Here is a 14,918-nt window from a genome sequence, read left to right on the forward strand (position 1 = left end):
TGTGTTTAATGTTTATTTCCTGTTGTAAAATACATCTGTCTTCCTCAAAGGCCTATAGAGCTGCAATGCAGACACAATGGAGCTGGATTCTTCAGCTCTGTCACTGTGTGGAACAGCATTTGAGAGAAAATGCTGCCTATTTTGAGGTAAGAAAGTAAAATGAAACAACTGTGAAATGTTTCAGTTTGGTCCATAATTAAGAGTTCCACTAGAAGTACTAACTCTTCTCTCACAGTGATTGTAAAATTGACATTTACTGTGCACAGTTGTTAGATGATGAACAAGGATCCCACAGGGTCGTTGCACTGCAGTGTCTTGACTACAGTTGAATTAGTTCACAGCAGATGGAAATCTGACCTGATGGTTTTTCAGAGCACTGCAGCTGCAAGTAGAGACTCTGAGAACAAAGCTATGTTCTCCCTGTCATGCACAACTGGCATCAATACAGCTTCTGTGGATGGTGGAGAGTGGACAGTGGTTAGCCATAGCCTCGAGAGAACACATCCTAGGTGGTTGTTCCAGAAGGATCCAAATAGAAGTGAAACATTAATGATAAATGGGCAGAGAACACCCTGATAGCAGACACGTCCAACAAAGCACCTTTGTGATTGACACCCTTTTACATAGTGGCAAATGATTCAGTGCTCTGCTGTTGCGTGAGGGTTGAAGAGATTTTGGATTTGGTTTTAAATATTTTAAAAATATATATATTTAATTTATGAAGAGTAATTCTTAGTGTCCTCTGTGTTGAGTACTTGAAGAAAAAGGGGAGTGATGTTGGGATGAGTTGCCTTCAGAATGCGAAACGTGGGAGCCCAAAGTTAGTAAATGGACAGTGAAGACAACGTTGGGCAATTTGGCAGGGGGAAGAAATGAGAATTCTAGATTTAAGGAGTAAGGTTTCAGGATCAGAATGAGGTGAGGATTTTCACATGACTTTCCCCTCGCAGTCATGCTTAACCTGGACCCTTTTGTGGGTGCAGATGCACATACAGAACTGCCAAGCATGGCAGCTTGCTTCTCTTCCTGCACAAAAAGTTTGCTTCAGTGTGCTTACCAATTCTTTGTTTGCTACGGCTTATAGGCTTTGCCTGTCCTTTATATATGAGAGTGATTGTATTTTTAAGGGAAGGAAGAATCACTTCAGAAAGCTTTCCCATTGCAGGAACAGTAATTAACTACAGTTCAATAACACTGAGTTAATTTTGTGTGTAGGTAGTACTGACAGTAACTGCTGTTACAATGTGTGTCTTCTTGGACGTGAGGTCATGGGACGTGAGGTCATGAGTAGTCTTGTGTGGTGCAGTGGTCACTTCAAACTACCAGATAAAATTATTTGTCACAGGACAGCACTCTAAGAGAGCTATGTAGTGTAGCTGTTTGTATACTTTTCAAGTTGTTTAAAAATAACCCAAATGTTTATCTCATCCTAGTTTTTCAGTGATGCCAAAGAAGCTATGGAGTACTTAAAGACTTTGAAAGATACCATATACCGAAAATACAGTTGTGATAGATCAAGCAGCCTTCATAGACTAGAAGACCTTGTCCAAGAGTCTATGGTAAGGATTCTATTAATGTCAGTTGGGATTAAAAAAGAAATGTGTAGATTATAGCAGGATATAAAACACATGTGTTAAAATTATTACTTTAAAGTGAAGAAAAATGATGATTAGAACTTAAATAATTGCATCTGTCCACATATAATGACTGGTTTTCATAACCTTAAGATAGAGTTTTATTTCTGTATCTTTACAACACCAGATGTTGTGAGAAAACCAGCTTCAGACAGATACTCTTTGTTCTTGTAAAACGTGTTACTTCTAAGAAACACAGTGGAAGAAGCCAGGAAAAGAAAAGCTTAACAGAAACAAAGAAGCAGTACTGTATTCTGTCTTTCTTATGACATATTCTTTTCTTAACTGTTTCAGGAAGAAAAAGAACAACTCTTGCAGTATAAGAGCACAGTAGCAGGCCTTGTGGGGAGAGCAAAGGCAATAATTCAGCTGAAGCCAAGGAACCCTGATTGTATACATAAAACATCCATCCCAATTAAAGCCATCTGTGACTATAGACAAATCGAGGTTAGAGACTTGAATTTCTTCAGATCCATTATAGATGTGAGAATTCAGCTGAAGTTTCATTAATTGCTGTGTTCCTGGAGAATATTAGACTCTAAATTTCTTCCAGCCTAGTAAACAAGAGCAGATCTTTCTGATGAATGTTGTTTTTGTTGTTCAGTTGCTTATTTGTTGACACCATTTGCAGAAGTGCTTTGTGAAAGTATTTGATAATGCTTAGCTCATTAAATTATTGTGCTTTTCTGTTAAAACTAGATAACTATTTACAAAGATGATGAGTGTGTATTAGCAAACAACTCCCATCGTGCTAAATGGAAAGTCATTAGCCCGAGTGGTAATGAGGCCATGGTTCCATCTGTGTGCTTTACAGTTCCTCCTCCAAACAAAGAAGCAATAGATACAGCCAACAGGTAAGGACAAAACAAACCTACCCATTTTCTTTTAAAACTCACTTATATGCAGATTGAGTTAAAATATTATCTGGCTTTTCTTCCTCTCTTTTTGTGTGTTTGATCTAAAGTTGAACTCTTGTTTCAGGATTGAACAGCAGTTTCAGAATGTTCTGGCCCTTTGGCATGAGTCACATGTGAACATGAAGAGTGTGGTGTCCTGGCATTACCTGACAAATGAAATTGAAGCTGTTCGGTCTGGCAATGTTGCCTCGGTACGTGTTATGTCTTCAGAAGGGCCACTTAGCCATTTACTGAGCCTTTGCTTCCTGGAAATTTCTTATAATGAACAACTTGCAGCACTTCTCACCTTCCTTGTGCAAATAGCTGGGTAGTGGCCACAAGATTTTGACTATGCATCCCTCTACTCCGGTTTGAGCAGCCTTTGCACAGATACATTTAGGGAGAAAGCCCCATTTTTTTGTTTCTTAGGTTGCAACTTCTAACAATGGAACAGCTGCAGAGTGACATTTAGTGTTCCATTTACTGAAGGCAGCTGAGTGCTTACTTGTCTGTAATGCATGTTTTTATTCTTATACATGTAGCTTGAAATAGTAGCTAGTTGGGATCAATTATCAGAAATGAAATAGCCATAAGTATATCAAAATGCTATTCTTTCTGGTGAAGAGAGTGGGAGATTGGTGAATTACACAAGGTCAGATACATGGCATAAGTTCATTTAATATAATAATGTATTATACAACATTGCTGTATATCTGTCTACGAACTTGCACTGTTTTCAGTACCCAAAATTCCATTTTCAGTCCTTAGTGTGTAGCCCATTACTGTGTCTTGACACATCACTTAACACACAGCCCATTACTGGCATTAAAGATGGAAGAGCCATCAAGTGGGCTTCAGCCTAGGAACAGCAAGCTTTCAGGACCTCAGCTCTTTGACTTGGCTTTATGATAGAGTGTTAAGGGGGACTCTGTTAAGTTATGAATCATTGCTGACTGTGCCTTGGGTTTATCATCTGTTGCAGATAAAGACGATGCTGCCAGGTGAACATCAACAAGTTCTAAGCAATCTACAGTCGCGCTTTGATGATTTTGTGCAAGATAGTCAGGAGTCAAAAATCTTTACAAGCTCTGATACAGCACAGCTGGAAAGGGAAGTTAATATCTGCAAGCAATACTATCAAGAACTTCTGAAATCTGCAGAAAGAGGTAAAGCTTTGCTGATAACAGAGAAAGATTGAAGTTCCTGACACTGAATACAAGCTCAGTATGCTACGTATGCAATATACATACTACATGTATACATGCTTTCCTTGATTTGCAGTGTTGGAAATGCAGCTTCATTACTTCACTGAGTTAGGAGTAGAGCTAGGACCTTTCACACTGCTCAAGCTACACAGAATGCCTGCAGTTACTGCATTCTTAACTCTGAAGAACAGAAACCTTAAAATAACTGTTCTGATTTATTATTGTGTAGGTAATGACTCAAATATAGTAGTACAAAGCTGATTATCATAGCATCATAGAATCAAGCGGGTTGGAAGAGTCCTCCAAGATCATCCAGGCCAACCTGGCACCCAGCCCTAGCCAGTCAACTAGACCATGGCACTAAGTGCCTCATCCAGGCTTTGCTTGAACACCTTCAGGGACAGTGACTCCACCACCTCCTTGGGCAGACCATTCCAATGGCAAATCACTCTCTCTGGCAAGAGCTTCCTCCTGACATCCAGCCTAGACTTCCCCTGGCACAACTTGAGACTGTGTCCCCTTGTTCTATTGCTGGATGTCTAGGAGAAGAGCCCAACCCCCACCTGGCTACAACCTCCCTTCAGGTAGTTGTAGACAGCAACGAGGTCACCCCTGAACCTCCTCTTCTCCAGGCTAAACACCCCCAGCTCCCTCAGCCTCTCCTCACAGGGTTTGTGTTCCAGGCCTTTCACCAGGAAAGAGGTGTTGACTTCTGTGCCTGAGAGGATTTGAAAACAAAGAACCCAAACTGAACATTGAAGCCCTCAAAGTTTATTGTAGTATTGTGCCTGATACTATCTAACCACAGAATCAGTTACTGAGTGTATCATTGTGTGCTTGGGATGATGCCTGTGCCTGCATTTAATGGTCAAAGAGATGTGCTCATTTTTCTGCGTGAGGAGGTGATCTAATTCTAGCTAAAAAATTAAGTGTTCCTAAATTTTGGTACATAGCCAAAATTCTAGTGGAAACTGATGGCATTTCATCCAGTCATGAAAAGACCTGTAGAACGGTGACCTTACAAAACATTCATGAGGGGACTCATGGGAAATGCTGATGACTTTGCTTGCTAAGATGTGCCTTGTTTCTTTCAACAGAAGAGCAGGAGGAATCTATTTACAATCTTTACATCTCTGAAGTCAGAACCATCAGACTACAACTGGAGAGTTGTGAGGAGAGGTTGATCCGGCAGATCCGGACCCCAATGGAAAGGGATGATCTACATGAAAGCGTGTTTAGGATTTCAGAACAAGAGGTGAGCCTTTGAGAAAGGCTGTTGACCTGGGAAAAGAATTTTATTTTCAAGAAGATTTATCCAGATGTTTTGAATATACCCAGGAAGTTGTGATACACTTGGAAAAGACAAGAGTCAAACATGAAACGTGTGTTTGTGAGAAAAGAGATGCCAGTAAATGGTGACTGTGTTAGTTTCCCTTTCACATGTGTTCCTTTAAAAAGAATATTGGTTGTGTATGCATGAAGGAAGCAATGCCAAGCAGATATGTGCTGATAGTGATACACACTGTGTGCAGCAGGTTGGTGGAAGATAAAAGCCATGTCAATCACCTTCCATTTACAGAAGCTGAAGAAGGAACTGGATCGACTGAAGGATGACCTGGGAGTTGTGACAGCTAAATGTGAAGAGTTTTTTGGTCAAGCTGCTGGTTCACCTTCAGTCCCTACTCTACGCTCTGAGCTCAATGTTGTTACTCAGAACATGAATCAAGTTTGCTCCATGTCTTCCATTTACATAGATAAGTATGTAATAGACCATGTCCCATCACACAGTTTACCTTTTTTTCAAAGTAAAGACATAGCATAACTAATATTGATCAAGCAGTTAATATTTTAATACAGAGGTACCCTGTGACATGCAAAGGCTGAAAAGCACAAGTGTGTTGAATGTTGGTGTTGGTGACTCAGTTAACAGATCACTGTTTTTCAGATTAAAATCTGTAAATTTGGTGGTGAGGAACACCCAAGGAGCAGAATCCTTAGTAAAGCTGTATGAAACTAAGTTGTGTGAAGAAGAGGCAGTAATGGCTGACAAAAGCAATATTGAAAATCTGATGGGTACATTAAAGGTAAGAGTTTGTACTGTTGTGTGTTTGGAGTGACATCTCAGAAAAAAATGCTGGCTTTGGAGTTACAAGAGTTGGATAGTTTACATACACGTTCCTGCAGTTAAGAAACACCTTGAAGTATCTGAACTTCCAAGAGCAGTGCTTCTTAATGCTGCAATAAGACTTTTCTTCTTAAAGAGAAAAAAAGTAACTTGTGCTTAAGGTAACATAAATTGTTCTATAGATGCAGCCACAACGACATCACTCCTACTGCTATACTGATAAAGGTTTCCTAGGGAGTTTGGCAGGTAACTGAGAAAAGGGCAAGATTGAAGTACAGCATTTTTTGTGTGTTGCCTTTACCTTGTTTTAATACTGCAAATGATAAGCAATGGAGTTTTTTTGTGGTAGATAAAATGATGGACATCTACCTAGATAAAATGATGGACATCTACCTAATGGTTTCTTTGAAAGCTGTAGTTAAGCATGCTAATTTACAGACAGTGTTTTGATCTGTGTGAGTGGAGGATGCCTTTACTTAGAATTATTTTGCAGTTCATAGCCAGTTCATAAAATCATAGAACCAACCAGGTTGGAAGAGACTTCCAAGATCATCCAGTCCAACCTATCCCCCAGCCCTATCCAGTCAACTAGACCATGGCACTAAGTGCCTCATCCAGTCTTGCAGCAACATCCCCATGCAAGGGCTCCTTCAGCAGCCTCACAGCAATACGGATGCCAGGAGGAGTACAGATACTCATCTGGCTTAATTACAGCTCCCAAACAGACCTCAGCCCTGCTACCACCTCGTGCAGTGACTCATGTTCAGGATGTCTGAGGGCTATGCACTACCTCACTAAACTCTCAGAACACATCTTGGACCACCTTCTGCATATTTAGATACCTTAAGCCTCAGTTTTGTAGCATCTGAACTTCTTTTTCAAAGTCCTCTCTTCATTTGAGAGCCACAGACCCATGAATCCAGCAGCTTCTGTTCCTGGAGCAGTTCTGTTCCTGGATGGGTGGGCAGAGGCCAATGGGATGAGATTTAACAAGGCCAAGTGCACGGTTCTGCACTTTGGCCACAACAACCCCAAGCAGTGCTATAGGCTGGGGACTGAGTGGCTGGAGAGCAGCCAGGAGGAAAGGGACCTGGGGGTACTGGTGGATAGTAAGCTGAAGATGAGCCAGCAGTGTGCCCAGGTGACCAAGAGAGCCAATGGCATCCTGGCCTGCATCAGGAACAGTGTGGCCAGTAGGACAAGGGAGGTTATTCTGCCCCTGTACTCAGCACTGATCAGGCCACACCTTGAGTGCTGTGTCCAGTTCTGGGCCCCTCAATTCAAGAAAGATGTTGAGGTGCTGGAAGGTGTCCAGAGAAGGGCAACAAAGCTGGTGAGGGGCCTGGAACACAAATCCTATGAGGAGAGGTTGAGGGAGCTGGGGTTGTTTAGCCTGGAGAAGAGGAGTCTCAGGGGTGACCTCATTGCTATCTTCAACTACCTGAAGGGGCATTGTAGCCAGGTGGGGGTGGCCTCTTCTGCCAGGCAACCAGCAATAGAACAAAGGGACACAGTCTCAAGTTGTGCTGGGGAAAGTCTAGGCTGGATGTTAGGAGGAAGTTCTTCACAGAGAGAGTGATTTCCCATTGGAATGGGCTGCCCAGGGAGGTGATGGAGTCACTGTCCCTGGAGGTGTTCAAGCAAAGCCTGGCTGAGGCACTTAGTGCCATGGTCTAGTTGACTGGCTAGGGCTGGGTGCTAGGTTGGCCTGGATGATCTTGGAGGTCTCTTCCAACCTGGTTGATTCTATGATTCTATGATCAAGTTGTGTCTGTTTTGCTGCAGTTAGCTGCTTCAGACCCATTCTGGTGCTATTCTGGTGTTAAAGCAACCAGAAGTCAAATATTAAACCTTTTTTCTTAGTCATTTACTTGTGTAAAATACTTATAAAGGAGTGCCATAATTTAGGAATTGCTTCCACTTTGTCATTTTATCATATCCTAGCAATGGAGATCCGAAGTGGATGAGAACAGGCAAGTGTTCCATGCGTTAGAGGATGAACTGCAGAAGGCAAAGATGATCAGTGATCAGATGTTTAAAATGCACAAGGAACGTGATCTTGACTTTGACTGGCATAAAGAAAAAGTTGATCAACTAGCAGAGAGATGGCAGAACATTCATTCTCAAATTGAAAATAGGTTTGTATAGCTTCTTTTTATATTTCTTTATGTTTTATGCTGATTTTGTTGCTTCTGAGGAAAAATCATCAGAAATGAATGTTAAGATAGGTCAGAATTGTTTTCTGAACTGTTTGTGAAGTGTGCTAGTATCAAGGAGTCTTACCTTTTTTGTGCTATTGATGTAACTGTCTTACTTTTCTACAGGAACTCTGTTACCATTGTGCACCAAAAGGTTAACAAGATATAGAACATTTTATGTACTTAAAACTTACTAAGACACGTTAGAGATACATGATCATTTTTTTCCTCTCAAAACCAAAGCCTACAGAAATGGCTTGCTGTGCTATGGAAATAGCATCTCTTGAACCACACGATTTGTTCTGACAGGCCAAACTAATGAGCTGATTATTCAGTTGTCATTGGATTCATGTTAACTTGCTTTAATGACTTCAGTCCCAAGTCTGGAAGTCATTAACTCTGTTGACTTCTGTGTAATTTTGCCACAAGAACTTTTGGTGAAGAGCCAATATTTTCTTCTGGATGTGCAACAGTTTCAGGTAGCCTCAATATCCAGTAGAGATGTAGCTCTGAATTCAGTCCTTCAGTATTACTGTCGTCATGAGACTGGAGAATGTTACTTTAAAGCACATTCCATACATGTGTGCAGATGCAGAGCCTACCTACACAGTATTCTGAAGATGCCCATGTGTGACATGCCAGGAAATAATTTTTCCCTCAGTGTCTGTAGTTCTGTTTCAAAAAACAGAACTCTTGAGAGTGAAGGAAGAAGTATAGATGAGTTAAGGAATTCTGTCCTATACAGTCTGAATTTATTTCCATTCCTTCAGTTTGTCGTTATAGATGACCTGAGATAGTGCTGTTGACATAAAAGTTCACATGACCTTTCACACTCTTGACCTCCTCTTATAAGGAGAGAACATCCATTCATGTGCCATGCTGAAGTTACTCACTTGTAATTAACTAATTTAGCACTCTCTGTTTAACATTGCTGGGAGTTAAAAGGCAGGTAGGCAAAAGCTGACTCATTTGTAGGCGACTGCAAAATGGCTAGCTTTAAATCCCCATCAGTTTTTGTGTCATTTGGTGATGTGACTAATTGAAATGATACAATAGTAGCTCTGTGAGGTACTGGAGCATCTGTGTTTCCCCAGAGCTCAAACATGAACCGCATGCAATCCACACAGGCTTGTGTCCTGGAATGGAATATGATGAAAAACTGCTTATTACATAGTGTAAATAGGACAGATTGTGGTAGTTGCAGCATGCAGCTGTAAACAAGCTGCTTTCTGCAAATGTTTGCTCTATTGCTTCCTAACAGCTTGACACTGATGATCGTTATACAGAAAGTATGTACAAGTATTGGCTGCAATTATCATGATCCTTTCTCTTTTTCCTAGTTACTGGCTTCAAAACATGCTTAAGTTTGAAACCTGAGCAATATGGTTTCGTTTGCTTGCTCTTTTGCAGTCTTCCTTTGGCATTTTGAGAACCACGCTAAAGCAGAGACTCAAAGTATTCATTCCAAGTCAAGCTAACAAAAGATGTTTAATAAGTATGTTTATCCTGCAGTGTTTTGCAGTGGTCATGTTTATGTGGTCTTTGAGATAACAATGTAAGGATTGTGAAAGAAAAACTGTCAGTGTTCTCATCAGTATGGGGAATCACTTGCAAAAAGTACTTGCATTTGGTTTTGCCCAAGAGAATATTTAAAGGCTGTAGTTTGAGTGTGATTCCTGTTGTTTTGTATGAGGCATGGAGTGTATGGTAAGCATCTACTTTGGTCCAGCACTGAACAGAGCACTCCTTGATTCACATAAAACACATTTGAAATACTGTCATTTCTTATAACAGAATTAATTGCTGTAGCAGAGCTTTACCTCTTGCTTGGAGTTCCCTGTGGGCTTTAGAACAATTTAGCTCACTCATGGAGAACCATCTGCAGATTTTTTTTCTGTAGTAGGATTTCTCCTGGATATTGCTTATGACAAATGAAAAGGTTCCATCAACCTGGGAACCTTGGTGGTTGAGAAAATGTACTGGCTAGTTAGTGTTATTTTACCATGTTTGTAATATGAGCTATAACACATAAGGCATCCGAGGCCTTTACAGCTGTACTTGGCTTAACGTTTTACTTACCTTTAACAGTTCTCTTTTCCTCTCTGACTTATCTTCTAAACTAAAATCAGATTGCGTGACTTAGAAGGTATTAATAAATCTCTGAAGTATTACAAAGATGCTTACAATTCTTTGGACATTTGGATTCAACAAGTAGAAGATACTCAGCGAAAGATTCAAGAAGCCCATCCCGAAAATAGCAAAGAATTGGCTAAGCAGCTGAACCAACTTAAGGTATGAAAGGATCTCATTGCAGGGAATCCCTGCTGTAAGTGTCTAAATAAGATGTCAGTTTAACCAAGTGATGTCAATCTTACTTCTTGATATGAAGTGCTTATATCCCTCAGTCCTTACTGTAAAATCCCAAGTCATCACCAGCTGTTATGAGATTACATTTGAATATATCACACACTGACTGCTCCCATCTTGTAGATCAGATTGGTTTGATCCTCAAACCTGCAAGAAGAGCAGAACCTTAGAAAGTTCCCAAATTTCTGATCTCTCCTTATCACATCATCTGTGATTCAGTACTGCTCTTGAAAGCAGAGCTAAACTAAACAACTGTCTGCAAGAAGGAAATACAGCTTAAATAAGAGAATAAGAAAATATATGCACAAAATGATTTAATGCTGATTTTGGTTTAAATTCATTCACTCTCACTAGCTACTAAACCCTGGAAGAGTTTTTTTCACTGCTCTTGTGCTATAAGCTTGCCAAAGCCCAGGATATATAGGCTTGAACATATAATTACTTAAACACATATAGAAATGTGCATCTTGTGTAAATTTCATTATGTCAATGTATAAATGGTAGTAGTGGTAGTAATAAAAATACCTTTTTAAGCTGAAGATGTGGAGTTGTTTTTTACAGGTGCTGGTTTCTGATATTGAGAGAAAACAAAGCAAAATAGATGAATGCCAGAAGTATTCAGAACAATACTCAGCTGCTGTGAAGGTAATAAATAATGTTATACTCAAAGTCCTCCTCTTCTGTTGTCAGTATTATGTGAAATGCCAATCATTTGGTGTGGTTTTTTCTTTCACTAGGACTATGAGTTGCAGACTATGACCTACAGAGCTATGGTTGACTCCCAACAAAAGTCTCCAGTGAAACGCCGAAGAATGCAAAGCTCATCAGACTTCATTATCCAAGAGGTAAATTAATTTCTTATGGCAGTGTGCTACTTTGAAGCTAGCTGGAGTGTTTTGGTGAGAAGGACTAGATTACAGGTGAACTTACAGTCTGGGTGAATTTACAATGTTGGGGGGGGGGGGGTAACACCCAAACCATCACAGACAGAAAAATGTGGTGGAGGCACCATCCCTGGAGGTGTTCAAGCAAAGCCTGGCTGAGGCACTTAGTGCCATGGTGTAGTTGACTGGCTAGGGCTGGGTGCTAGGTTGGCCTGGATGATCTTGGAGGTCTCTTCCAACCTGGTTGATTCTATGATTCTATATTGGGTTTTCAACCTTTGCTTAAAACAGAGTAAACACAAGAGTGGAATTTAGGATTTATTAATTATTAAATAGGATAATCCAAGCAAGATTCTTTTATTTCTCTACAGCATACTGCTGTTGAAGAACAGAAGTTCTTGAAATTATAGAAAGCTGTATGAGACCTGTGCCTATGTAAAACTCTTTAGAACTACCTCTGGGCTGAATCTTAATCACAGCATGCAGGGGGAAATTTCCTCTTTGCTTTGGTAAAACTTAGCAGATCTCAATACTTTGAGAGATTCCGAGGCAAATCAGTCTCATTTGGGTAGGACAGATACGTGTCTCCCTGCTTGTAGAGAGGAATAGTGGCAAGCACCCTCTTACAGGTTCTTCTTACAGAGGGAATAATCAAATGACTGTGAAATCAGAACATTGTCTTCTGTTTCCTCTCCTTTTGAGATCTCATAGGTTTGTAGGATTTTTTTGTGCAAGTGCACCCTGTTGATGACATTCAGCTTTGGTATCAAAATTAAAACTTTGGATTCCACAATCAGGATTTTGGCATCAAAATTGGGATAGGTTCTAGGACAATGTTTGTCACGTCTGTGAAGTTTAATGGGAGTGTTTCCCTCTATCTTTTCCCTCCTTCTTTCCCCCACCCCCTGTCCCCCTTTTGTTTTTCTGCAGTTCATGGATTTACGGACTCGCTATACTGCCTTAGTGACTTTGATGACCCAACACATTAAGTTTGCAGGTGACTCTTTGAAAAGACTGGAAGAGGAAGAGGTAGGTCATCCCTTGGCAGTCAACCAAGCAAAAAGCACAGCTAGGCAAGCGACGTACCTGCTGGATTTATTCACAAAGTCAGCAGCAGAATTGAAAGATGACAATTCCTTCTAGGCCATGCTTTATACAGGAACGTAGGTGTGTTAGGTTACACCATTATCATTCTGATAAGCAAAATCCTATCCCATCCATCCAGCATATTCATTCTTCCACCTGGAAGGATTATGATTCATTAAATTCTGATGGAGATGTAGTTACACATAGTAAATTTTATTACTTTAATATTTAGGGCTTGATCTTCCCAACAAATGCAAACATTAAGATGAGGGCAGACTTAGATAGATGCACTGTTGATATCCTTTGTAGGTTTCAATATTCCATAGTATGCATTGTGATCCACTTAGCAACATACAAGGGAGTTCTTTAAGTAGGCAGATGTGATGCCTTCTGAATTAATCTCTGAAGTTTCTTTGACATGTTCAGATTTATCATTTCCTTCTGCCTTTCTACTGTATTGATGCCTTGGAGTCCAACAGCATTTAATTTATGCTTAATATTGAAATTTGTTAACAAGAGTAGCTCACTGAAATTGAGCAGACAGATTATTCAAAATACCTGCTTGCTGCAGAATCAACCTTACAAAAAACTGAAGAAAAAAACACTTTAAAATTGTGAGCTTTCTTTTGGATGTGTCTGTCTGAAATAGTCTTTAAGGCCTCTACAGAGTTTTAGTATAATCTGTCATGTGCATATCTCTAAAATAATGCTTACCTTAAATGCAGTCTTGCAATTAATTGTGCCCATATTAAATGTAGTTCTATATAAGAAACATAAAATTGGAGAACATTTTTATAGGGGTATAGATTTTAATTATTACAGAAAGGAAAACAGACTTCTTAAATGGCTGTTACATAATTCTGGTGCTGACTTAGCCTTTATTGTTTTTTCTTGCTACTGAATACTCCAGATCAGGATGCACAAAGAAACATGCTGACAGTGATAGCTTAAGTGGTGGATGCTGCTATGGGAAATACATAATGGTTGTTGAAAAGCAGACACTATAACTGGATTTAGTATGACTAAAGCATAGTTAAAGGATAAAATGTGAAACAAAGAACAAGAACTGAACAATGACCAAGAAACTTGTGAGTTCCAGCTAATAGGCTTCATGTTCTTCAGGAGCAAATCGAGTCTTTTTAAGTCTTGAGTCTCTGAATTTCCAGGAATATGTTTTTGGAGGGTGGGAAGTGTTCCCTATTGTCCATCTTTCTCCTCCTTTCAACATCTGTCTAAATCTTTGGCATATTTAAAGTTAATCTGAGGAGATTTCCAGTCTCAGAGTGATTTGATGAAGTTTTTTGATTTGTCATCAAGGTAGCAAATTGAAATTGAGCAATCTTTTTCAAAGGAAGAATGATAAGTTCCTGACTCTCAGTAATGGCATTAAGAATGCACAGAACAACTTAAAAATAAGATGCTTTCCATGCTATCTCAGATTAATCCATGTGCTGTCATGCTCAGAGTTTACCAGAAGGGAGTGAAGACCAGAAGCCTGAGAAGTCAACTGACATTCAATCTTTGGGATGGAATGAAGCTGGTGAACTCAGGGAGAAAAACACACCTAATGATGAAAGCCTGATGAATGTGGAATATTTGCAGAACAAGAACTCTTCTAGTAAACCTAAACACAGAGAAAATAAATTGGAAGTTGAAATAAGGAAATTAGATGTAGACAGACACAAGAAAATCAAAACTCAAAATGCAAATACAGCCTTCTCAGAAAAGAGGTCTGTAGAAGAGAATTCATTTCCAGTATCAGAGCATGGATTGGCAAAAAAGCTTTTGAGTCAGCACAAGAGAGCAACTGAGAATAAAATCTATGGTTTGGACAACAGAAATAGAAGCAGTGAAAAGCAGAGTGGGAAACACAGCTTAGATCAGGGTCAGAAATGTAAAGATTTAGTGCTGGTTGCAGAAATGGACTGTAGAGATAAGGGTCATAGCACAAAGATACCTGGAAAAAACACTGAACTACAGAAAGTGTTCTGTGAAAAGGCAAAGAAAAAGGCCTCATTTGCAAAAAAGGAAAAGCAAAGAAAAAGAGTCAATGGTGATGAAGAGAGAAGGAGCACAACTGTTAAGGTACCAGGGTATTTATGCAATGCAAGTGAAACAGTTAATTTCAGAATGATCCTAAATCCATCTAAATCGACATTCGAATAGGGAAATACGTCAAGCTCAAGTGATTTAAAGTTGATTGAATATCATTTAAATCATGAATATGCTAATTATGCCACAATTACTGTGTATTTTGAGATGTTTACATTTCTGAAGTTCATATAAATTTTTGTTTGTTTGTTTTGCAGTGCTATTTAATTGCCATCCTTTTCTCCACCCAGCCAATGCTCAGTGATGTCACTTAGCAATAATGGAAGCTAACAAAATGTAATTTGTTAGCTGTGTTTGTAGCTTTAGTTCTTCTTTTCCAGCATAATACATTAGACCATGGGTGTCCTTGGAAGCATAAAAGCAGAACTGTTAAGAAACCAATTTAAATGCTTTCTGTCTGTTTGGGTCGGT

General features: G+C 39.7%; 2 protein-coding genes across 10 annotated transcripts in view; both read left to right on the forward strand.

The window, feature by feature from the left end:
- The window catches only part of DST (dystonin), a 337,092-nt gene that overhangs the window by 184,567 nt on the left and 137,607 nt on the right, over positions 1-14,918 (forward strand). For all 9 annotated transcript variants that reach the window (XM_064145802.1, XM_064145796.1, XM_064145803.1 and 6 more), the window contains 14 exons: positions 51-146; positions 1,434-1,559; positions 1,929-2,081; positions 2,334-2,488; positions 2,616-2,742; positions 3,513-3,696; positions 4,833-4,990; positions 5,315-5,493; positions 5,681-5,819; positions 7,805-7,998; positions 10,188-10,350; positions 10,987-11,070; positions 11,163-11,270; positions 12,240-12,338. In XM_064145802.1, the coding sequence (XP_064001872.1) occupies positions 51-146; positions 1,434-1,559; positions 1,929-2,081; positions 2,334-2,488; positions 2,616-2,742; positions 3,513-3,696; positions 4,833-4,990; positions 5,315-5,493; positions 5,681-5,819; positions 7,805-7,998; positions 10,188-10,350; positions 10,987-11,070; positions 11,163-11,270; positions 12,240-12,338 (1,965 nt within the window). The remainder of the gene's footprint in view (positions 1-50; positions 147-1,433; positions 1,560-1,928; positions 2,082-2,333; positions 2,489-2,615; positions 2,743-3,512; positions 3,697-4,832; positions 4,991-5,314; positions 5,494-5,680; positions 5,820-7,804; positions 7,999-10,187; positions 10,351-10,986; positions 11,071-11,162; positions 11,271-12,239; positions 12,339-14,918) is intronic.
- LOC135176651 (uncharacterized) lies at positions 12,346-14,750 on the forward strand. Its single transcript, XM_064145807.1, has one exon. The coding sequence runs from the start codon at positions 13,842-13,844 to the stop codon at positions 14,559-14,561; it is 720 nt and encodes a 239-aa protein (XP_064001877.1). The 5' UTR covers positions 12,346-13,841; the 3' UTR covers positions 14,562-14,750.

This window comes from Pogoniulus pusillus, chromosome 7 (assembly GCF_015220805.1).
Source record: "Pogoniulus pusillus isolate bPogPus1 chromosome 7, bPogPus1.pri, whole genome shotgun sequence".
Taxonomy (NCBI): Eukaryota; Metazoa; Chordata; class Aves; order Piciformes; family Lybiidae; genus Pogoniulus; species Pogoniulus pusillus.

Coding starts and splice junctions, on each gene's coding strand:
- LOC135176651 (XM_064145807.1), top strand. CDS start 13,842: ATGTGCTGTCATGCTCAGAGTTTACCAGAAGGGAGTGAAGACCAGAAG.